Source organism: Hermetia illucens, chromosome 3, assembly GCF_905115235.1.
Source record: "Hermetia illucens chromosome 3, iHerIll2.2.curated.20191125, whole genome shotgun sequence".
Classification (NCBI taxonomy): domain Eukaryota; kingdom Metazoa; phylum Arthropoda; class Insecta; order Diptera; family Stratiomyidae; genus Hermetia; species Hermetia illucens.
The window spans coordinates 102,394,271-102,418,758 of NC_051851.1; the positions used below are offsets into that span (position 1 = coordinate 102,394,271).

The window sequence follows — 24,488 nt, forward strand, 5'->3', positions numbered from 1 at the left end:
TGACAGGTGGCAGAACCTTAATGCTGATAAACACACCAAACTTTTCCTGTCAAAACCAAACAAATATACTGCAAAATTTATCCTGTCGAAAAGCCGGAAGATTTGCAGAAGTATTGTGGGCATTCTGACTAGCCATAATTCAGAACAAGAATTCTCCAAAATCATACGTATCCATCCTGTAATGAAGAAGCGGGTTCCACTGAACATTTTCAATGTGAGTCCCCCGCATATGGACGCATTAGACAGATCAGATCCACTAACGAAAATGCTGCGATACATTATAATTATTCTGTTCAGGCGATGTTACACTGTGTCCTTTTACTATTGTGCCCCTTTTACTGGTTATAATGTACCTATTAACTATAGGATATCAAGTAAGCCTATAACCGTTAGGAACTTTAATATACTCGCCACTTCCAAGTCTTTCAACATTGCATCTGGTATTAAGTGTTCTCCGAGGTGGCTCGACATACTTTGCACAAGTGTCCTAGAACGTGCACAAAGGTTTCGTCACACTCCGCACAGAACCTGCAGCCAGAGTCTGTAGATATGCCTAGCTTCCCTAGGTGGTTGGCAGTGACCAGTGAAAATTCGCACTATGAGGTTCTTCTTGGTGAAGTTTAAACACCCTGGACTGCTTCAATCCTGGTAGACTCCTCCTGTATAGTTCCCTGTCACAACCATGAACCCGTTTCCGATTCCACGTATAAAGGCGTCCCGGCTCTCTTCTTGGCCAATTCGTCCGCTGCCTCATTGCCTTCCAACCCAACATGACCTGGAACCCAGAATGTAAAGACCTTATTGTGCGAGCGGATTGTATTCAGTCTCTTAAGGCATTCCCATACCAGTTTACAGTTGACTTGGTTGCACCTAACTCCCTTAATTGACGCTTGGCTGTCAATAGCAATGTTCTGCCCCGTATAGTTCCTTTGAAGATTAATCAGTTGCTGGTTTAAGCCGTATGTCACAGAAACGTTCTCCCAGTTTGCCTTGTTACTCCAACGTGTTTCAGACTTCTTATCGAAGTGAAACCTCGTTGTCATGTTACCTTTGGTATCAATTATTCGAGGTACCGCCTAGAAAGAATATCAATCTTCCTTCGATTTGGACAGTTGCCCGCTTCACTGTTACCACCGGCCATCCTGAAAATTGTCCTCCTTACTTCCGTCTATATATGTGCAGGTAGAGACGGGTTAATCCCAGAAGGACCTCCACTGACACGCAAACAAGTCTTTAGAGTTTGAGTAATTTCCTATCTTGTGTGCTAAGTTGAAGTCTTTCTGCCCACATTACCGCCTCATTGGTAATCATTGGCCTTTCGATTGCAGTGTATATCCAAAATAATATTTTCGGGGCGCAGCAGTTTTTTCCTGCTATGGACCCGGAGGCCATCAGAGCCTTCGTAGCTTTCCGGCAAAGTGTTTCCGATATGCAAATAATTGAGCTCTATTTCTCGTTTCACCTCCATGCCATGTAACCATATGGCTCTCAGGTGATCAAGCTTACGTTTTCTAGTGGTTCTATGGTGATTTTGAGTGGATTGATATGCAACCACGCCTTCTTCCACTAGGCACAAGTAACTCTTAATCCCATTTGGATTCTACCATATAAAGTATCTTCATGTTTGCCCCTACAGATGAAAAGAATGTTGTCAGCGTAACGCCGGACTTGTCTTCCAGTATTTGTAAACGGCGATAGTATCCCGCCCTAGTAGTATTCATGACAATAGAATTTCCACCTGTCGGTACTTATATTTACCAACTCTCAAACATTTTATCCAACCTGGAAGCCAGGGTGTTTCCCACTTCCTTGCGGATCAGCGCATCTTGTATCCAAACACGCACACAGTGCTATTTTTTTTGTTTCTATATCATCATCGTCAACGGCGCAACAACCGTATCCGGTCTAGGCCTGCCTTAATAAGGTACTCCAGACATCCCGGTTTTGCGCCGAGGTCCATCAATTCGATATCTCTAAAAGCTGTCTGGCGTCCTGACCTACGCCATTGCTCCATCTTAGGCAGGGTCTGCCTCATCTTCTTTCTCTACTATAGATATTACCCTTATAGACTTTCCGGGCTGGGTCATCCTCCTCCATACGGATTAAGTGACCCGCCCACCGTAACCTATTGAGTTGGATTTTATCCCCAACCTGACGGTCATGTTATCGCTCATAGATTTCGTCGTTATGTAGGCTACGCAATCGTCCATCCTCATGTAGGGTGCCAAACATTTTTCGAAGGATTCTTCTCTCGATCGCGGCCAAGAGTTCGCAATTTTTCTTGTTAAGAACCCAAGTCTCCGAGGGATACATGAGGACTGGCAAGATCATTGTCTTGTACAATAAGAGCTTTGACCTTATGGAGAGAGATTTCGAGCGGAACAGTTTTTGTAAGCTGAAATAGGCTCTGCTGACTGACAACAACCTTTCTTGTTTCTATAGCATCCCGTAATACATCCGTCAGTTGTTACAGAGCAGTTTCGGTTGACCGTTTTGCCCGGTAAACGTGTTGACACTGATTCAGCGAATTATCCACTAGAATGTTAGTTCTAATATAAGTAGTTGTTTACGACCTTCCCCACCGTTTTGAGTACGAACTATGTTAGGCAAATTGTTCTGAAAGATTTAGGTCGAAAAGGATCGTTTTTACACGGTTTCGAAATAAAGACCACTTTTGCCCGCCTCCATGCCCTTGGTATACATCCCAGGGCCACGCTGCCGCTTACCACCCTCAGAACGGATTCTAAAATGATTGACAGGCCTCTTTAGATTAGTGCTATTTCAGCGGTTTAAAAGTTCCCCTTACCCTAGCTTCCGAGCATACCTCTGTCCTCTTCATTCTCGGTTAATATCCTATCCTCTTTCTTCAGGCCGACAGAAGATATTGCCCCGTCTTTGGCTATAGCTTTGTATAGCCTGGGTGTTTCTATGGTTTGTTCGATCCCTTCACAGAATTCCCTGAAATTGTAGTAGTATAATAGAATATTTTAGAAATTTAGCCGGAAACCCCCGTTAAGTTCATGCTAGAAATACAAACAACAAAGTGAACTCACATGAATGGAAGGTCGCAGGGAAACATTTCGTTTTAGTTTTTTAGTCATTTATATATGAATATCGATTACTCGAGACAGACATATGTATGTATTTATATGCATGCGTAAATGAAGCTTTGGGGTAGTACCTAATTCAAATAGATATATTTGTACATTGAACAAGCGGTATTCAATATACGTACTTTATGTGTACGTATGTATAGTTTTATCATCGTCTTCAACGGCGCAACAACCGGTATCCGACCTAGGCCTGCTTTAATAAGGAACTCCAGACATCCCGGTTTTACGCCGAGGTCCACCAATTTGATATCCCTAAAAGCTGTCTGGCGTCCTGGCCTACGCCATCGCTCCATCTCAGGCATGGGCTGCCTCGTCTTCTTTTTCTACCATAGATATTTCCCTTGTAGACTTTCCGGGCTGGATCATCCTCGCCCATACGGACTAAGTAACCCGCTCACCGTAACCTATTGAGTCGGATTTTATCCACAACCTGACGGTCATTAAATCGCTCGTAGATGTAGGCTACGGAATCGTCCATCCTCATGTTTCCTGCGGAGACCTCGGTAAGGTTTCCACCCGATGTCTCCTCCGAAATGTCTTCCTCACCTTTTCCCTGTACAAGTGCACAGGCATGTTGCCAAATCTATAGTTGATATGCCAATTCCTTCGCTTGATTGCCTTCAAGTATCGGTCATCTCCCCCGATCGTGAGAAGCTTACGCTTGCCGTCCACCTTGCTTTGAAGACCCTCCATAACCGCGTATGGAGATATTCATTCGGGACGATTAGGGCGCCCGTGAGACCTTCCATCTCTATTGTTGCGGCTTTCATCATGTATGCTCTCCACTGAGGCTTGTCTCCTTCCTGACGTCTAATAAATTGATCTCAGACGTGCTTTTGCTTGTCCCTGTTTTTTGAGCAGTGGTTTTTGTTGGTTGTTGTCCTCGCAGTGTACCAATGTTAACTTTAGATCCATTGCTCGACGTCCCAAATTCTCCTTTTTTGGGTGTAATCACTTAGCTCTCAGTATTTTGAAGATGTGCCTCCTCCTGGTTCGCCAGTGTGTCTGTGGTACGGGGTCCCGCTTGTTTGCTGTAGTTTTCCTTATTTTAATGCATGTACTCAATTGATTCCCACGAATATGGGGGTTAGGAGGTCCCATAGCCATAGCTCCCCATAGCTCGGCAAGGTCAAAGTTACTCACTGAGGCGACCAGGTATCAGTGAGGCTCCGTTCGAATACAGTCAGTTACCCCCGGCTGCAAACTATTCAATGGGCACGGTTCACATGACACCCTGGTTTGGGCAGGTGTTTTTCGACTCCCCGGTCTAGATTCGTAGCGTATTGTTAATAGTAGGGTCACCTCGTTCAAGGTGTGGCTATCACCACTTACTACAGGTATTGGTACACGAGAGGCTTCACTTCTGCCCTGGAAAGCCACACATCACCCTAGAAGAGAGACAGCCCACTCTCAGGAAGAGATAAGTTGATCCTAGGGAGCTATATTCCGCGTCAGTCTATCCTTCGATGCGCTGCTTGCCCCTCTGCGATACATAAACGAATCCGAGATATTCTGTTAGACAGGTTAATCGAGTACAATGGGTCACTGGGATCTGAATGCTAAGAGGCTTTGCCTGTCCCCCACATCATACACACACATACACAACCGTATATTAGTATTAAGGTTTCTATAAGGTTCGCTTATTATAGTCACTTGCACCTCCGGTTTGTAGGTGATCTGCGCGCGTAATTCTTAAGCGACTCTACACCACATTTAGCACCATTTTCAACTCAACAACTTGCTATTTTCGGCAAAATGCTCGCTATCTAGGCCCTCGTTTTCATCGCCCAGCATACATTTCGGAGCCTTCTTACTTTCCCGGAAAATGTGACCCTTTTCCCCACAGCGTCTACATCGATCACTCCGCACTAGTACATACCCTTGCCAGATGTGCACACAATAGACATTTAAAGCACCTCTTCAAAGAGATCTCCTCTCTAAGACGGCTACCCACCCAATATACCTTCCCGACGTCCGGGAGCTTCGCGCTGCCTCTGTTGTGCTAAGACATTGCAGATCTGCTTTAGAAATAACCTCATCTAAGTCCCTGTACTGTATAGCGATTTCATGCTTTTGTACACGCACGGCCGCACTTCCACCAGGTAAATTCCTTCGGATCCTGGTAGCATTTCCCCCTAAGTCTTCGAGATCAAGTTCAGCTTTCACCTTTCGTAGTATGTCTGCGTGGAACATACTACTAGTGCCTGAAATGATGATTACTCCGGGACGGATTCTCTCCTCCTTCCTTTCAGGCTTTTTTGATTCAATCTTAGGAACCTATTGGTTTCTTGCTTGTTCGTCTTCCTTTTCCCGAAACCTCTTACACACTTGGGTGCCACTTAATCCGTATGGATGAGGATGATCTCACCCGGAAAGTCTATAAGGGCTATATCTATGGTAGAAAAAGAAGACGAGGCAGACCCTGCCTAAGATGAAGCGATGGCGTAGACCAGGACGCCAGACAGCTTTTAGGGATATCGAATTGGTGGACCTCGGCGCAAAACCGGGATGTCTGGAGTCCCTTATTAAGGCAGGCCTAGACCGGATACCGGTTGTTGCGCCGTTGATGATGATTTCCATTCTTGCGCGTTGTCCTGCAATTCATTGTATAGAACACTAATGGCCCTCATCATATATTTGATTACTTAGTGCACGTTGTGCCTGTTTTTGATGAATTCCGACTGCTCCAGGCAATATGAAGGTACTCCAAGCAATATGAAGGTTAACTCTTCCAGGTTGGATTTCTGTACTACAACCTTTTTCTCCAAATTGACCTCCATTCCTGTTTCCGTCCATTCCGGGACGTTTCTATGACTTCTTTGGCCCAGATCTTTTACCGCCTTTGATATTGGAGGATATTTCACAACAGTTGACCTTCTTCTGAGCTCAACTCTCGATCTAGAGGAGCATCATGTGACCCCATACGATCGGATATGGTTGGTGTCACTATGGCTTGTGACGCTTGTCATTCCCCTCTGTACGTATTTTCTTCTACATAGCCATAAGCTCAGTTTAAACACTTCCTTGAATAAGCTGCTTGTATCTTTGGATGCCGCATTTTAATATGGATAATTTTTTTGAGCAGAGAGTTTGTTTGAAATCTTGTGTTGGTAACGAAATTTCCCGTGCTGCTACATTGAAATGGTACTCCAAAGGCTTGTCTCGTTCCGGACACCCAGCGACGAAAACATAAAAAAAATGAAATAAATGGTGTCCGAAAGCCGTCATACCAGTCTAAAGGAAATTGCTACTGAACTTATCATTGCATATGGAACCGTCTTTGGTAGAAATTTCGCGTATGAGACCAGTCACATCACATTTCATTCCAACATACCTTAACATCGAAAAACGATTGCTGAGGGCATGAATTCTGAAGCGCATAATTACTGATTATGAGACGTGCGGTTACGAGTTTGACATGGAGGGAAGTCAATAATCGTCGGAATCGCGCTTTGAAGACGAACCGAAATTCAAAAAAAAATGAGACGGGAGAACTAAATACCATCCCTTTTGAGACCTACCATGTCCATAGATGAGTGGATGACACGCTGGCACACGTGTGTTGTTTCAGATAGACGAAATGGCAGATGAAAGAGATAAATTGAATTTACCTGCAAATTAAGGGGGTCATCCCGTGTGAAGGCCGTTTTTTTGGCTTTTTTTTAGAAATTTTTTGTGAAAAACTGGATAAAAGTACAAATGCGATTTTTTGCACCATAGATTTATTAATGTCTTGAGTGTTGATAATAATTTTTTCACCCCGATCGCATAGTCGGTTATTGAAATACAGGGCAATTTATACATCCATCTCCAAAAAAGGTGTTTTTCTGCTGCCACGCTGGAGGGCGCTGCGATCATTTTAAAGAAAAAGGATTATTAAAAAATATTGAAAGCTAAATTTTTGGTGCCGTGTTAAACTTTTTTTATGAATTGTGGCGTTTCAATGAATAAAAAAAAACTACTGAATGAATCGCAATTATGCTAGTTTGCGGACCGTAGAAATATGTTCTGAATAAGTCCTGAAAATTTCAAAGAATTTCGTTGGATAGATTTTGGGCTGTGGTGGCTGCCGATTTTCAAAGTGCAGTTTCGAGAAAAACGTATTTAAAAAGTAGAATGCGATTTTTAGCCATAAAACTTAAACTGACTTTTAATCTGCTATACCTAATCCATAAACCTTAGGTTTCTTGAAGAAACACATGTACAGCCTTGGCTTCAATTTTTGTCCCTTTAGCGAAGTCATTCGAACGTCATCCGGATCGATAAATACGAGCTTTGTTACGGCGATCGACATAAATCTGGCATGTTACTTATCACCTGTTTAACACTATAATTTCCGAACGACTTCGAATATCAAAAAATCACTTTACCCATATATTCTACACTATATTTAGATATAATTGATGCCAAAAAAAAATTCGATTCTGCGAATCCAACACACGGGATGGCCCCCCTTAAGTCGTTTTGTTTTATTTATAAATTCCCGGTACTTTTTAATCGCGGGGTATATCGTGTTCCGATAACTACTCAAAAAAATTAATAATGGAATATTATCCTATTTTTAAAATGTACCCGAAAACCCCACTAAATTTATCCTAAAAGTACAGAAGCATCCAATATAAATGTCAATATAAGGCGAAATTCCAATAAGTTGAAAAGAAAAGCAACAATTGCTAACGAAGTTATAAAAGGTAAAAATTTCCTATTTCCAGTATATGTATCTATTGCACTCTAAGCCATGTTTGACGTCTTTATCAGGGGGACACAAGTTTTCATTGGGATTGAAATGAGGGCCCCCTACATTGATGAGTTGAAAGTTCAACCTTAAGGCATTAGCCTCGATTTTCCCTGTTTTAAATGAACTAAGATTTTCAGAACGAAAATGGGAAGGTAAGAAAGAAGGATAATCAACATATGTCCATAAATATAAGTGGGCAGTTTTTTTATTTTTCATTCTCTCATTGAAATCATTCACCCAAAGGACAAAGCTTTTCCACTTCGCCTTCGCCTTACACACAGGCCCATGATCGGCATTGTCAGCATAACGCAAAACTTTTGCCTTTCATTGGCGTTCCCTTCAACTTCCTATATAAAATTCAACCTGTAAGTCGAAAATTCCTCTTAGCCGATGTATAACTTTGGGGAAATATTTCAAACATTACAATATCTTTAAGTTGAAATCGAAGGAGCGATTCCACGGTGCTAAATTTCTGTATAAAGTGTGTGGTTCTCTGAGGTGGCGGTGAGGAAGATGGGGCGGCAACCCTATCGGCCAAACCAAAACCAAGTGGCCGAGGAGAACCTCCATAGTGGTGGCACCGGGAGACGCTGTACTCACTTTGGTTTGCCGGCCGTGATGCAGTAGGCGAATGCTCCAAAGGCCTAATCAGGGCGATCAGACCCGAGTCTGCACGAGGACTCATCTGAAGTGGCAAATTCGTCACGAAACCTTACCAGGGGTATACTGGTACTATGGGAACCGGGAAAGCCACTGGACTCACATACTTCGGCTGAACTCCTGTTGTATGTGCGGACAGCTCGGTTATTTGCGGTTGGCCCCCGTAGTGGAAGTTTTATGGTCGTTGTGGTTGTGCTCAAGCGAGAAGAGACCTTCGGGCCTCGACGTGGTATTGCGTATCAACACGGGTGCCGTACTCCATACTTCGGTAGAGATTTAGGTAATTCTAGCATCCAACAGTATAAATGCTAAGCCATGCACTTGGTATAGACTGGTACCGTTGTTGCTTGTCTCAGCGGGGCTCTGATTGTGGTCACAAAATCAATCCGTGTCTTAAGAGGACCGTAGAATTAAGTCTCACGACAGGTACCTACGTTAAACACCATGGACGTAACTGTATAAAGTGTGTAAAGTTTAGAGTGATTTTATCCAAAATTCCTGAATATATGATCTCCATTTTAGTTTCCCGAGACGTAAAACCTTTAGCTCTCTATACAAAACTAAGACCGATTGAGAAACATCCTTTTGAATTTCAAATTCCCCTTAGCACTTTATCTCCTATTTGGGCAGATTAGTGCCTAAAGTTTGGAAGTGCTGATTTCAGTGGGAGTGTTAAAAGCATCATAGCATGTAAAAGTCAAACAGCAGCAATCAAGAAGCGGTGGGTGGCTTAACAGACTTCCTTCAATATTATCATATAATTCTACTGCTGAAGTTATAAACGATATCAATCTTTTATAAGTACTTACCAAAGATCACTTTAGTGTTGAAAGGAGATAAAGGTTTTTACAGAAAGCATAATAAAAAGAACGATGACAGGGGATATTTTTCCAAGTTAGTTACATAACTAGCGAGAACAAATATATTATAGTAAAATTCAACAAGGAGTCATACAACGTAATTTAAAGAAATTGTTGAACTTTCGGACTTGTTCCTATAAGATTACATTTTGTTGTTGTTAATGAATGGATGTACATGTATGGACAATACATGTTGTTGCGATTTTTAATTCCTTAAGTCAAAATCTCTATAACTCACCTTTTTCTTGCAAATGAGAGTTCAACTTAGAGAGATGTTAGTGTATATGAATACAGTGAAAGCTCCCGTGGGCGAACACTCACGGACATACTGACATTGTCTGACCAAAGGGGATGTATGTCTACAGGAGATATCAAACAAATATGTATTTGAAATTAACGTTGGGTTGTTCGACTATTTTCTTTGCCAAGGTCGAAAAATTGGAATATTTCTGCTGCCGATCAAAGCACAACTTGTCAACCTGGGAGCCTTATGGGATAAAGCAAATCCTCCTTTGATGAATATTAGTTCCAGAATATTTTTGTGTAACCTTAAAACCTTATTAAAATCGGTTTACTATCTATCTGTCTGTCCGTCCCACGCATTTTTCTCGGGGACTGTTATAGCGATTGACACCAAATTTGGTATAAAGGTGGGAATTGTGATCTCTCCGCATGCAGTGAGTTACATCCTGTTACGTCGAATTTAAGGAGGGGTCCCCATACATGCAAAAGGGGGGTATCAAATCAAATGAAAGGTCTCAGCTAATACTTCTCGAAGCCGGTCTTAGTTTTGACACTTGTTGGAAAAGTGGGGAGTGCGGGGGGTTGAAAGCGATCATTTCTTTAAGGGGGGACATTCTCAGAAACTAGCCAACCGAAAACTGCCACTATATGGTGCCTAGGCTCCGAAATGTCTTTCATGCCGATATCTGTTCAAATAAGATTAATAATAATATATTACTATAATTTTTAGAAATTAGCTGAACCCTTCTCAAGTTCAAGCGAGCACCACGATGTAGGCTATAATATAGGGCATGATCTTGAGTTTGGTGGAAGTCGCACTATTACTAACAAAGTTATAATGCGTAAAAGTTGTTGCTTCTTTGCAAATTCAAGACTATAAATGTCAATATCACTCGAAAGTGGATACTTTCACATAATATATGCATATATTACGTGCTACGTACTAAGAAATACACAAAACCTTACGTATCTGAAGCGTCCAGCTTCCGATTTCCCGACTTTTTTATCATTTCTGCAGCTTGCATTTTCAAATATTAAATATGTTCTCAGATTAGCATTTAGATATGTATGCTAGGAGTAGGGGTCTGTGTGCAGCAACTTCATTTAAAATAATTTTACACAACAGCAAGCATTGAGAAAAACTCCTTGTAGTCGGATGGATATACAATCGCAATATGTATGTACATATTGCATTAATATGCACAACAAACACATACATAAAATTTCAAATTGAAAATAAAAAACAGAACAACGAAGAGTTTTTCCTGAATTTGCCTACTTAAGAATATCGGTAGCTATGGAGGGAAGTAACATATATATGGGTCTGTAATACGTTTTAATTGACCTAGCCGGGTTTAGGCGTAACTGCGTTGCAGTCACCCAGGCAATTCTGCAATTTATTTTTTTCAGAATGTGTTGTTTGTCCGCCTTCGAGAAATGTCTTGCATGAAATACAAATAAAGCCAAAAATTGTACATATTAAATTCGCATATACCGATATTCCGCGAACAACTTTTTCCTTCTTCAATGCTAACCCTATGAATAGAAAAAAATGTCTTATTTTAATTAGAACAAGATTGCAGTTGTGAGGCTGCAAAGGGTTAAAGCGGCGGTGAATATTACCTGTGGCCGCAACTTTCCCGCTCCAAAAAGGTGCATTGCATTTAATGTCAACCCGCAATTTATCCCTAGCTAAAGCTCCAACAATATGTGAATGTCAAAGCGAACGCTCCTCTCTGCTTTCAGAAAACTCTCGCCGAGCAGCAGCTACTCGCGTGCGCCCTACGGACAATATCACAACAACCTCGAGTCGACGCTCAAGCCCAGCAACGGGAATATTTACAAAACCACCATACCGGTCAACAGTGACGTATGCCCGTGTGTTCTGCAGCACCAGCAACAACAACAAATCGTCTTTACAACCCCGCCGCTAGTGGAGGAAGTGAGCCCGCGCAACCCCCCCTCCGCGGCGATCAGCTGTGCTTGCACACTACATGCTGAGCAGATGAAAACTGACGCAACAATGGCGCTGGCCAAGACAGTCAATAAAGCGCTGTCGGACGGAGTACACCCGGATTGTTCGGTGGCAACTTGTGTGAGTCAATCTTGTAACGATACGTGCAACACAGCCAGGAATCCTGCAATGGAGGTAGGGAATCGCGACCGTTTGGGATTGTGGAGTCTGGATGGTGACAACGAGGTCCCTGGACGACTTTCTGGAATAGACCGATTGCGTCAGAAGCGATTTAACAAGGTAAGAATTTTCCCAGAAAATTTTCCATGCAACTCACTACCCCTCAGAGTCACCCCATCGCACTAAAAGCCGCTCCTGTGTATTGATTTGTTCCAAAAAGGGATTACGCTCGACTCCTTTTTGATTTATTGTACATTTACTGGTAGAGGCACCTCGTAGTTTCCCAAGGTCAGTAATTTGATGTGTATCCTTGGGTGAGCTGTAGTCGTGCGCCGTGGTCTCGTTCAGGTTCTCTTAAATTCCAACGCGGACTTTTGGCTTACGATTTTTTTTCATCGTGAAGATTTCCTCAATTTATATTTGCTCACATTAAATCGTTATAAATCGCCTTCTCTCCCGTAAGCTTTTCCTTGTGAAAGGTCACCGAATTCAAGCTCAATTATATGAACGGACAGTGGAAAGTGTGCGAAAATACAAATCCGAATAGCTCTAAGCGGGCGGAAGTATAGTTCTCTGGATGGAAATAATAAGAATGACCCCGAATCAACCTTGGGGACGCACGCGATTATCTCATCATTTCTAAGAACCGTTTGGCACTTGAAGTACTGGAGTTGTAATTTCCCACAACCATTTCTGTCGTGTATGTCGTCGACGGCGTAGCGTGGGAACCTCCAAACACTCAAACGAGTCTTTCCTACGTCGACGCGTCCACGCACGCCTTAAAAACTTTCGCCTTCTTCCAAAGCTCAGGCATTTCTCTCAGCATTGGTAGGAATGCGCTACTAGAATTCAGCCGGATGGGTGTTATGCGATTACACAGCACAATTTTGCTAGATTAAAGCAGAACTGATTAACTCTACGACGCGGTGGCGCATGTCTGTATGCACGCGAATATAGCGTTGGAAAAAAGATTTTATTACATCAGCTGATCGCGGGAAAAGCTAGCCGCAATCTTCGTTGCCGAGTTGTTGCTCGCCGCAGGTTTGCTCAGGGGCTCGCTGTGGTTCTGGGGAAATGAACTTCGACTAACCTCTGGCTCGCGGGTGCAGGTTGCGAGTTCGTTCTATTACTATCACTTTGCAGACATACTATAACCCCTGCCAATGTGCTGCGGAAACCGTAGACGCAGTTCGTGGCACACACATAAATCGATGCAAACTACTCACGACAGACAATTCCCAAAGAAGAAATAGTGGCCGGGGTTTAATCACTTTAGCAATATTCACTTTTATGTGGTTGTGAAGTGTTCCGGGTGGCAACTGAGGTAAGCATATTTTCGTAATGTTTCAACACCACAGAAGTCCCGACACCTAGGTCGGCATCGAGTGAATTAACAAAACTAATGTACGCTCTTATGAAACGTCGATTTACTTGCCATTACGCATATTGTTGCTTCTGCCCCATCATTGTCGGCACTCAAAATTGCTAGGCCTCTGAAAGTGAGGGGAATTTCGCAATAAAGATTTCAAAAATGTAGTTTTCCTCAATTTATAGTTTGGGAATGATGGTTAGTAGGCAGATCACTTCAGGTGAGCTTAGCTGCTCCCAAATATGACAGGGACAACTTCGACCAAGCCAACTCCTACCAATGCACATTGAACTACTAAGTTGTGAGGTAATTTATTGACTTTCCACTGATGTAAAAGTCAAACGGTTGCGAGGGCTGCTGCTTGATTGATTGTCATGGGGCAGAGTTGAAAGGAGGAAAACTCGGTCTGGGATGAAAATCATGTGACCCCGAAAATGCACAATTAATCTGATTTTGTTGAAATTCCTTTATTTCGAGCTCTCGGGGAACTCCGATTTCTTCGCTCTCTCGACGGGCCTGCCTGGTCGCTGTATATGATGAGAAACATCTGGAAGTTTATAGGTGACAAAGCGAAATTCCGTAGTGCATTTGCATATCCATACAAGTAAGCAGGAAACAATGCCAAAGTTGTTAGTTTAATGAATCATCGTGCTTCGTGCTATTCTCCACTCCACGCAATAACAGCACCAAGCTTCTCGGAACTCATAAGGGTCAAAGTACATCAAAAGGATCGTAAACAAGGGCGAGCAAGAGTAATTAAAGTGTTATGCCCCGCATTTGAGTGTAGGGGTAAAATTGGTCGTTTTGATCTTGCCTGTCCTTTATCAGCCTTCCATATACAATATTATCTAGTTTTCGTACTGAAAAATTAGCTGCAGATCTGAATAAATCTGCAATGTCTACAGCTCATTTGTTTCTCGGCTAGGCTCCATGTAAGCTTCACCTCTTTCTCGAAAGTGACTGATCGCAAAAGTTTGTAATTTTTTATTGACGTCGAGAAGTATAGTCTCGTAAGTATCTTCCCGGAAGTCGCTCTGATCATGGCACTTGGAATATATGCTATGGAATGTATTACCGTCCAAGCTTCTGAGAGGTATCGTTCCCACTTTGTTAGATGAGACGTTTTCTCTTTAGTAATTTGGAATTGCGTACATTCCGGTAGAGGTGACGAGACATATATCTGTTGATCATCGCTGAAAATAGGAAGGCAGTTGGTCTATATTTTATCGCTTCGTTCGAATAGTTATCTCTCACCCTCGGATTCCGCCGCTGGTCTGCCGTAGCGAAAGGTCGCGGTTCGAATCTCATTGGTAGAAAAGGGATTTGGGATCATGACTGGATGTCGGACACCAGTCAATTCAGCTGTGAACCGGAGGCAAATCAGGGTAATAATCTCAGGCGAGCGCAATGCTGACCACATTGCCTCCTACGGTGTACTGTAATATACCGTTACAGTTTTGAATGAAGTGCTCTAACACACTTTAAGGCCCTGATCCAATTGAATTGTTGCGCCAACGATTATTATTATTTTTATAATATTAATCACTCCCGCGCTCTTGAAACGTTCTAAAACCTCGTCACTATCGCAAAGTCACAGGCGACTTTATGGTGACACTTCGGTCATCTGAGTTGTCTCAAATTAAACAAATAAAATATGTTTTAAATTAGTGTTGCTTTGACTGTTTTCCCAAAATTTTGAAATTTGTGAAAATTACGCGATGATTTTAAAATATGCGATATGTCCATCGAATAATGAAAAAAAAGATCATATTCTGCATATATTTCTATTAAAAAGGAGGCAATTTTCCGGATATCACAAAAGATATATAATAGTGTAAAACATGATTTAACTGGACCGCAGAACTCTCCTCTTGTCAACAGTTGGACTTTTACAGACCACTGAAGCCTGCGAGGTGGCTATGATTCAGGTTCCATAAACCTACGAAAGAAAATGTATCTAATGAAATCCTTCATATGGCGTATATCAAGATTCGTAATATGCAAAGCCAAAAAAAAAACAATTTTTTGAAACCCCGAAAATAGACGGCCACCTTAAGTTCCTTGACGTAATGTGAGAGTTGAAAATTATTAAAGGGGAAAGGCCTTCGAAGTAGTATTGACTAGTAAACACACTTTTTTTCTATTTGCAATTACCATTCGATGCATTCCTATTTGTGCCAGTGTTGGCACGGGAATTTTCGTAGAGTGCATTCGTTGAAAACTTTGCAATATCGTCATAAATCATTTTTTAGACGAATTATTGCCGATTTTCCCCTACCCTCTTATATAATTGCCAATGCAATTCGTTTTGCGTCGAGAGTGGTCCCTAGTAGATTTGCCCGGTTCCGTACTAGAACTGGCAGCATCCCTGCCCGCCCTGCGCATTCATCTTTTTAGGGCAAGTCGTTCCGTATTTATCGATATTATACAAGGCAATTCCTCTCTTCTTCACTGCATTTTACAAACTGTTCTCAAAAATTTATTTATCTTTATTTATATCTGAAACAGCTTAGTTATAGAAATCAGAAGACAAAAGAAAATCACAAGAGCAAAATTAATCTTAAAGGGTTAGGCCACTGTCAAAAAAATCCCGGGCTCGCGATTCTAACCTATCCTTTCGACCTTGAATCCATTCAAAAACAAAACTAAATTTTTGCGTCTGCTGTTTGCGTGCTTGATAAGAAACTGCACCCTGAGGATACAAAATCGCAAGCCTTCTACCAGAAGAAAGTAACAGGTTTTTAATAGATCTTGGGATTAATACGATTTACTGTCACATAAAAGAACTGTTATGCTGTTAACTTCTTTCCGTGAAAATCATTGTCAAGGTTATCTAGGACAATCAAGATCATACACCAGATAGCATACGACTTGACAGTGGATGAAATTCAAAGGTGCAATATTGTACACGTATCAGGTGATAATGAAAACACCAAAACATTTACTCCCATGTAATACAAATCGTACAATAAAAGGAAGGATAATGAACCCAATAAAATTATTGGCATAGCAAGAAAAATAAATGCATAAAATAAGGTATTGAATTACACCGGAACAAGCTGTGTTCTCAACTTCCCACAGTGCCTCTCGGAAACCATTTCTATTTCTAAAATATGCCAATATACAATTCTTAACTTTATTTGTACAGATATCGGTCTACTCGTTTCCGAATAAATCGGGTGTGACCGACAGACAGACAGCCATCGGCTCGATTCTAATAAGGTTTGTTTCAGACATGAGAAAAAGTACTGAGGCACAAATCTCTTTGGTTCTACGTGGGTACGTGTCTCGGGGTCTTAATCCACGGTCTTTTTAAGATACAGATTGATTTTGTGACCCCAACCAGAGCCCCGCTGTGCGCAAGCTAGAACGGTACCAGTCTACACCGACTGCCTGGCTCAGCATTGATACTGGTGCATGTAAGACCTACCTAAATCTCTACCGAACTAAGGAATACGGCTATGGTTTTGAAACGGAACACCACGTCGAGGACCGAAGGTCTCTGTTCGCTTGAACGTAACTACAACCCCCATGAAGGTCCCACTAGGGGGCCAAGCGCAACAAGCGAGCTGAACGCACACACAACAGGAATTCTCCTTAAATATATGAATTCAGAGGCCACCCCGGTTTCCATGGTACCAGTATACCCCTAGTAAGGTAGCGTGACCTATTGCCACCTCTGATGAGTCCCCGTACAGACTCGAGTCTGATCGCCCTAATTAGGCCTTTAGAGCATTGGCCTACTGCATCACGTCCGGCAAACCAATGTGATACAGCGTCCCCCGGTGCCCCACTATGGAGGTTCTCCTCGGCCACTTGGTTTTGGTTCGGTCGACAGGGTTGGCGCCCAGTCTTCCTCATCGCCACCTTTGAGCACCACTACTGAGGTACTGATGAACTTTGAAACGTACTAAATTTAGTAGTAAAAAGTCAACACTGCTCTCAACTTTTCATTGTCGTGTAACAGCCACTGATCGGTATGCCAAAAAAATTAACCCGCGCTTAAACATATGTATCGCTTTGAAGACGGAACCCTACTAAAATTAGTTTAATGATTGTCGATCACACTCATTTTACTTATTGACACAAAATTTGGTGAGGATGGAACTAACCCCTTTCTCTGCAGTGACTAGTATCACAGTTGATGATAAAAATACAAAATAAATGTATGCAAATCATCGATGATTGCACGTCAATATCTCGATCTCGTTACCCGGGTTCGAATCTCGGTCATGTTGGATGTTTGTCTTCGCATTACCGCTGTCCCATTGGTATAGTGAGCAACCGTCTCATTGAAACTTTTGACTGTATGGATGCCCTGTGCTCAAAAAAGGAATGAGCATGAAAAATACATGTAGGTCATCCTATAGAGCATAATATTGAAAATTCAGTGGAAATCCTACTATCAATAATAAAGTTACAGCAAGTTAAATTTATCTATAGCTGAGACCTTAAGGGGGTCACCCCGTGTGCCGGATTTTTTTTGCATCAATTGTATCTAGATATAGTGTAAGTGATTTTTTGATATTCGGAGTCATTCGGAAATTATTATTGTTAAACACATAATAAGTCACATGCCAGATTTATGTCGATCGCCGTACTAAACCGCATATTTATCGGTCCCGATGACTTTTGAAAGAATTAAAACCAAGGCCTAAGGTTCATGGACTAGGTATAGCAGACTGATGATCAGTTAAGATTTTATGGCTAAAAATCGCATGCGTTTTTCTCGAAGCTGCCACCATAACCCAAAATCTATCAAACGAAATTCTTTGAAATTTTCACTACTTATTTCTACGGTCTACGAACTAGGATAATTGCGATTAAATCAGCAGTTTTTTTTATTCATTAAAGAAGCACTAAACAAACACCAAAAATTCACAAAAAAAAAGTGTAACACAGCATCAAAAATTTAGCTTTTAACATTTTTTAATAATCCTAGTTTGCGGACTGTAGTTAAATCTGTACGTTAAAATGCCGTTTGCTTCTTTTCTTTAAGACGATCAGAGCACCCTCTAGCATGGCAGAAGAAAAACGCCTTTTTTTGGAGATGGGTATATAAATTGCTCTGTATTTCAATAATGCGCTGTGCTATCGGGCTGGAAAATTATTGCGCATGCTCAAGATATTAATAAATATATGGTGGAAAATTCGTATTTGTATCTTTATCGAGTTCTACACAAAAAAATTCTAAAAAACGCGAGGAGAACGGCCTTCACACGGGATGAACCCCTTAAATCTTTCATGTAAATTGAATGTCAGCATATTACATTTTTAAATATGAAATATACAAAAATCTCTTTCCCGATTTCGTGATCATAATTCCCCCTAATCAGTGGAATTATGAATTCCTTCTCACCTTCAGCACCATGAACTCGCCCCCCGTTTTAAAAGCGTAATTGCATGTGTACCAGCATATGCGTATCTTCACATAAAATCTCATAAACACTTTCTTTACTTGTCATGGATTTGAGATTGTTCCATCCTTTCCAAACAATTGTTACATCTTTGTGAATTGGTTATCTTTGCAATCATTAGTTCTTCGTAAAGGACTGGATGAGACACTTAGCACATATTAATAACTAAAATCAAGTGAGATAGGAGTATGTTGCTGAATTGGAAATATAAGACATTCGAAAACAAGTAAAAATAGAATATCATCAGTCAAATTAGCGTGGGCATTTAGCAGCCCGCCATCAGCTGGCAGCAATAGCAATTCGTTTTTTGTGTTAATGGTAAGGCATGTGTTCCATGAGACATATGAATGCCAATGCCAATGTTAAATTATGACCTCTACCATATAGCTAATAATATAAGTGAAGCTAATCGCGTGGAAAGAGAGGGTAAACATTTTGGCATCTTACTACGATCGATGAGAAAGATCTTTTGTAACTTATCACATTAGAAAGATCTTGTTTATAAAATGTTTAAAAAATACGCAGTGCAATTTACTATTAGCTCAAAGACTTGCATTATAAGAAGTTCCATGGCCTGAGCATATTATTTTTCTATGCGTTCGTTTCCTTATTGCAGAACTTATTGTACATTGCTGGAACATAACGGAAATTTCAAGAAAAATAACTAAAGAATCTGAAGCACGTAACACTTTGGTATCCGTTTCAGTTTTTGTACACGCCTTGTCCTGACAAAAAATAAACAAGATTATAAAACCGCCCGCCAAGCAGTCGGCAATATCTAGCAGCGAATAACATCAGAAGACAAAATTTTTGAAAACGCTTTATATTTTTATTGTTTTGACCAGCTGTGACTATGCAACTCGTGTTCTTATAATTAACTTGCGGGCTTCCATTCTGCTGTGGGAAAGGAGTTTATTTCTAATCAAATTCGAAGTGTGTCGTTCAACTCAAACGAAGAGCAATAAAAATTCAATTTAGTGAATTGATATTTTTATTGCTCATAGATAACGTCCGAAATATCATATAGTTTGTATACTTATACGAGGATGTGTGAACATTTCTAAAAATACAAGTTTAATATCTTGAGCTTGAGAATAAAGCTTAAAAATCGGCAAAAAATTTCATCCGGAATAAATTCGACCTTCTCTCTGAGTCCGCAGCACCGCAAGCAAGTCACTGTTGGAGCGTAAATCGTGACCAGGTGTTGATCGTTGATTTCGAATGTCTGTCTGTCTGTTGCATCCAGAGCAAGACTCACATGAATAAGTACATTGTTTTGTGGGGGGATATTTTTTTCTCTTCTCTAATCGTACGTCACCTTTTCCACAGATGGAGCCACCTTTACTTTTTTTGATTTTGAACATTAGGTTTTGGCTATTGTTTTGAATGCTGATGCATTGTGCTGTAAGATCTGCCAATTCAACGGGTCACATTTCTCTTGCAATGGTCTAAAGGCTCTTAGGAAATTTCAGCCCGAATTTTCGTGGATCCAATCGTCAACAAACCCGGCACCCACTGTCGGGATATATAAATTAATTGATTTTATTCAGTGAAGAAAGTATTTATGAAGCTACATATCTGCCCGGGGTTCTTTACACACTTTTGAGAAAAACGGTTCTCATATGTTCAAGCGAATGGCGCCCCCACTAAATACAGGGTAAATAGACTGCCTAATAGCTGGTATATGCTCGGAGAGGAACCTGCTTGATTAACTTCATTTCGAGTTAATGGACATATCCTCAAATCAGCTTAAAAAAAGCTGTATTTTCCAGAATAATGCCCCATATTTACGTCAAATTAATAGAACGGATAAGCTTACAATTCTTATGAATACATCTTCCTTATATTTATGTCTGGCGAAGTGTTCTTTGTTCCTCGTTATATAAATATTTGTCGAATTATATTTTGCAACAAAGATGATTTTCTCTAAAGTAGTAGAAATTAACAGAATTCCGAATGTATGTGCATCTATTTTACTTCGAACGGGCGTTATTTTTACTTATCACCAGGCATGTTTTCGCACAGTAACAGAGTGATAAAAGCCTGACCAAACTCACGTCGTTCGTAATGCTTGGGCGATATCTTCATTTGTAATTAGAAGAGATCCCACTCTACGTCAAGATTTATAGCATGGTTTAGATTCCACTTTCATGTGAAAATTGATGATGATTAGGCTTTGCAGATAAAACTTCTGTACCTTTATAAATATCGGTTACTGGCGAGCGATGCATCAACTGTATTGCTAGCATATTGACAATATGCCAGAAAAAGTGAATCATCCCGAAAAATTCCATGGTGTGTTTATTTGTTAGATACTCATGATATAAAAGCGTGTTCCAAGAGAAGAAGTTCTAGCCGTAGTCGCCTCTTAGCGAAAGTGATAAGTTAACGTTCAAAATATTTATTCGTAAAATATTTCCGCGTCGCTATCTGAATTGTGTACAACATAAATTTTCGGCAAAATGAGTTGGTGCAATCGCGTTACCGGTCTTAAGAAATCCGTTTTTGTTGTCGCTGGCTTAAATCGAGTGATGTTTACACGGAATTTTTCTAATTCGCCTAAATACAACGAAGAAGAAGTTACCCGTTTAATGAAAACTTCTAAACACTTTTATAAGGTTAGTGGTGCATTAAACTCAATTGACAGTGTAGAAAATCTTAAATCAGTAGAAAAAGGTTGCATAGTTATCTGAAACTTTGGAGACTTCTATTCTACCATTTATATATGAATTTGATAACGTATCTCACATGGCCAATTCGTGATCGCTTCAGGGTATATAAATCTCATAAATTCCCCTACCGGTTTCTCTCCTAAAAGCAATAATCAGTTTCATCTTATTTTAAGTCTAAAATATTGTTCAATAAACAGACCTACTCTTTTTTCCTACTAGGCCCCACAAGAACACAATACGAACCAGACAGTTGTGTAACGTGAAAAAACTATGCAAATTGTACCTCGAGAAAAAATCCTCAAATAAGATGAAGCGTTCGACAACAATCGGAAGTTTTCACTGTTTTCATGTTGACCTAATTCATTTAGAATTTACGCCTGTATATCGGTGGAAATGAACTATTTAATATTGGGTTCTGAATATTTAAACGATCGTTATTTGAAATTTGGAAATTCGCTTTTGACAGATTACATCAAATAATAATTTATCTGTAAGAGTATCAGTACTTGGACACATACATATGCCTACATTTTGCTATATAGAACGGTATAAAATGCGCTTCATAATTGATAGCAATTTTTTGAAACCTTCTATTTGATATTTCAACAACAAATCAGTCCCCGTTGTCTCGACATTAAACCACTTGACACATATTCCACGAGGTAATTCTTTTTTCTCGAATTTCGTTCGAAACAACGACTGTCGGTATCATAATATAAATCTATATTTATACATATAAACACTACGTAGATACGTTATAATCTCGTCATTATGCAATATCAGGCAGTTTATCATTCGTCTGATTATACTCACGCGTTATACAATTCTGTAAACAAACCCCTTCTGGAAAGAGTCCATAAAATCTTCAAGCTTTGAAATACAATACAAATTGTTTTGGTAAACAAGCGCTGAATGATTGTTGCTAACGATTGAAATTGAAATCTAATCGAGCCATATACCTGCAATAATTTACAAGTATTTCAAATAATTACTGTTATTCATGTCGTGAGATTATACACATTTGTGCGCAATGCAATAAAAGAATGTGGTGTTCGTAAATCTCCAATGCGAAGGATGTGTTTGCAATTCCGGTCAAATAAATGCCATTGTTTTCATTGAATTTCCCCTCATTTAATTATATATATTTTTAAAATACCAGTTAATTGAAACTGGGAATTTTCGGAAATAATTTTCTCAAAGATATGCATACATGATTAATCGTTGCCTTTTACCAAATTCAGGCGCGTGTACAATCAATATTTGGAGCAACCAACAAATAAAGCGACCTAATCAGAATTGGATTGGAAAACTGAATGAAGTAACGTTCCACAACTGGTGTATTTTGCTATCAATGCATCAACGGACGCCTAAAATCCAAAATCTACTGCAGTTCCAGTTGCTCTCTATGGCCGAGTGATGGCCGGCCACCAAAAAATGAACAACTTCCGCCTTGCTCTACGCTTCCGCGGGTATGTGGCTCGTACGTTGGTGAAGTTATTTATTTGTGGTTGTCTCAGGCCAGAATATTTCAATGGCACGATGCAGACACGAGATGAAGAAAATTTCATGCACCTGAGTGACAGAGGTCGATGCAGAGTAAACTGCGAAAAGCAGAAGAGGCCGCTGCTTGATCCCGTGATGTAATGTAATGGTGGTTCCATGGGACAGAGATGAGAGTCGGGACGGGTTTTAAAGGATAAGAATGCCACGAACTGACATGTCTAGGTCTTGAAGACTTTCACATCCTTAAAAAAGTCTGCTCTCAGTCGACCAAGCTTAAGGTGTTATTTAATGCTTTCCTGCATTATCTTTGCCGCAGCAGGAAACATGCAAATATCCCTCTAGTTAGTACACAGGACGAGTCCCCTTCACCGGAATTTTGGCGATCACCTAATTCTTCCATTCACAGGCAAAGATCTTGGATTACCAGGACTTACAAATGAGTGGGAATTCGCAAATCTACAGAAATTGGAGGGACTGCACAGGAAAGTTCCGCAAGGAGATCAGCAAGACCAGCGGCTTTACTTTGCTTGAGTGTGTCGACGACAAAGATAATTTTGGTGGTTTGAAAGCCTCACGCCACTGCCCAAATTAAGCCCACTATCAAGAAGAGAGACCAAGTCGATCAACAGCAGTCGACTCCGCTTCCGAATGAAGCAAACGCTATTGAAAAATAAAGGAAAGGATGATTTTAATTCAGAAAAAGATTATATAAAGGAGAAACAATTCAAGATCCACGGCAAGCCAAAAATGCAGGCAGCGGTGGGGTGGCAACATACAGGTTGCACAAATTCATCGCATTCGGTACAACCACACGCTACATCCGTCAGATGAAAACATACTTTTAGATAAATATACGCAGAGCACCACTGTACAGCCATAGCCACCACTTCTTGCCTTTCTTCGCAGATGAAAATTCAAACCATAGATCGGGAGACGCACATCCTATGTATAGTCTCGGCTTTCTAACGAGTATTCATTCTGATTTTTAAACCTCAATAACCAAGATGATATTCCGAGCCTTTGGGATAATCCAGATCCAACTTTCACACACACAAGATTTTAGGTCTGATCCAATGACAGATGGTCGGTGCAAATCATTTAATATTCAAACGAAATGATAGCTCACAAAAGGAACTTTCACATACAATCTGCAACAATCTCCTGGAATACCTTGAACATGCATTACGGGATTCATAATTTATTTCAATGCTAAACCAATTCGCTTAATCACCTAAAATAATAGATATCAGTTATATAGTAGATCAACTAAGCTATAAGTAACGTTTGTTTAACTCGTACTTTTATTTAGTCATCTGATTGATTGACCTCACCTACTGTACTGGACAGTGTTACTTTAATCTTTACCCAATAACTGCCACTTTATCCCTGCCATTAGTCTATGATCATGGCGAAATCGCCTTAAGCTTAAAGTGATTCAATTTGCACTGGTTCAAACTGATGCCAAGATCAGCTAGCATACTGGACGCCAGAAATATAAATATGAGAATAAATAACAAAGATCAAAAGCTTTCGCGTGTATTAAACTTGATTTGAATTTAGAATGTCTTAACATGCATGTATGTAGATATCGAAAAACGCGAGTCCAGCCATTTCCACGATATTGTTGATCAAACGGTATCATTTGTATGGAAAAGCCTCCTATCACCAAGTGAAGGCTTGGAAATCGATAAACACATATCAATCAATTAATATTGAAATGCAGTAGTGAATAAAAAAATCAGATTGATTAATTGAAATATTTCTTTTTTGCTATTGTTT

At 40.5% G+C, this 24,488-nt stretch overlaps 1 protein-coding gene across 2 annotated transcripts in view; it reads left to right on the forward strand.

Moving 5' to 3' along the window:
• LOC119651406 (NADP-dependent malic enzyme) overlaps positions 1–24,488 on the forward strand; it is a 74,386-nt gene that overhangs the window by 44,356 nt on the left and 5,542 nt on the right. Inside the window, exon 3 of one of the 2 annotated variants that reach the window (XM_038054995.1) lies at positions 11,361–11,868. In XM_038054995.1, coding sequence (XP_037910923.1) covers positions 11,361–11,868 — 508 coding nt within the window. Of the gene's footprint in view, positions 1–11,360; positions 11,869–20,766; positions 21,153–24,488 lie in introns of those variants that run through there. The other variant, XM_038054996.1, reaches the window with a different exon arrangement.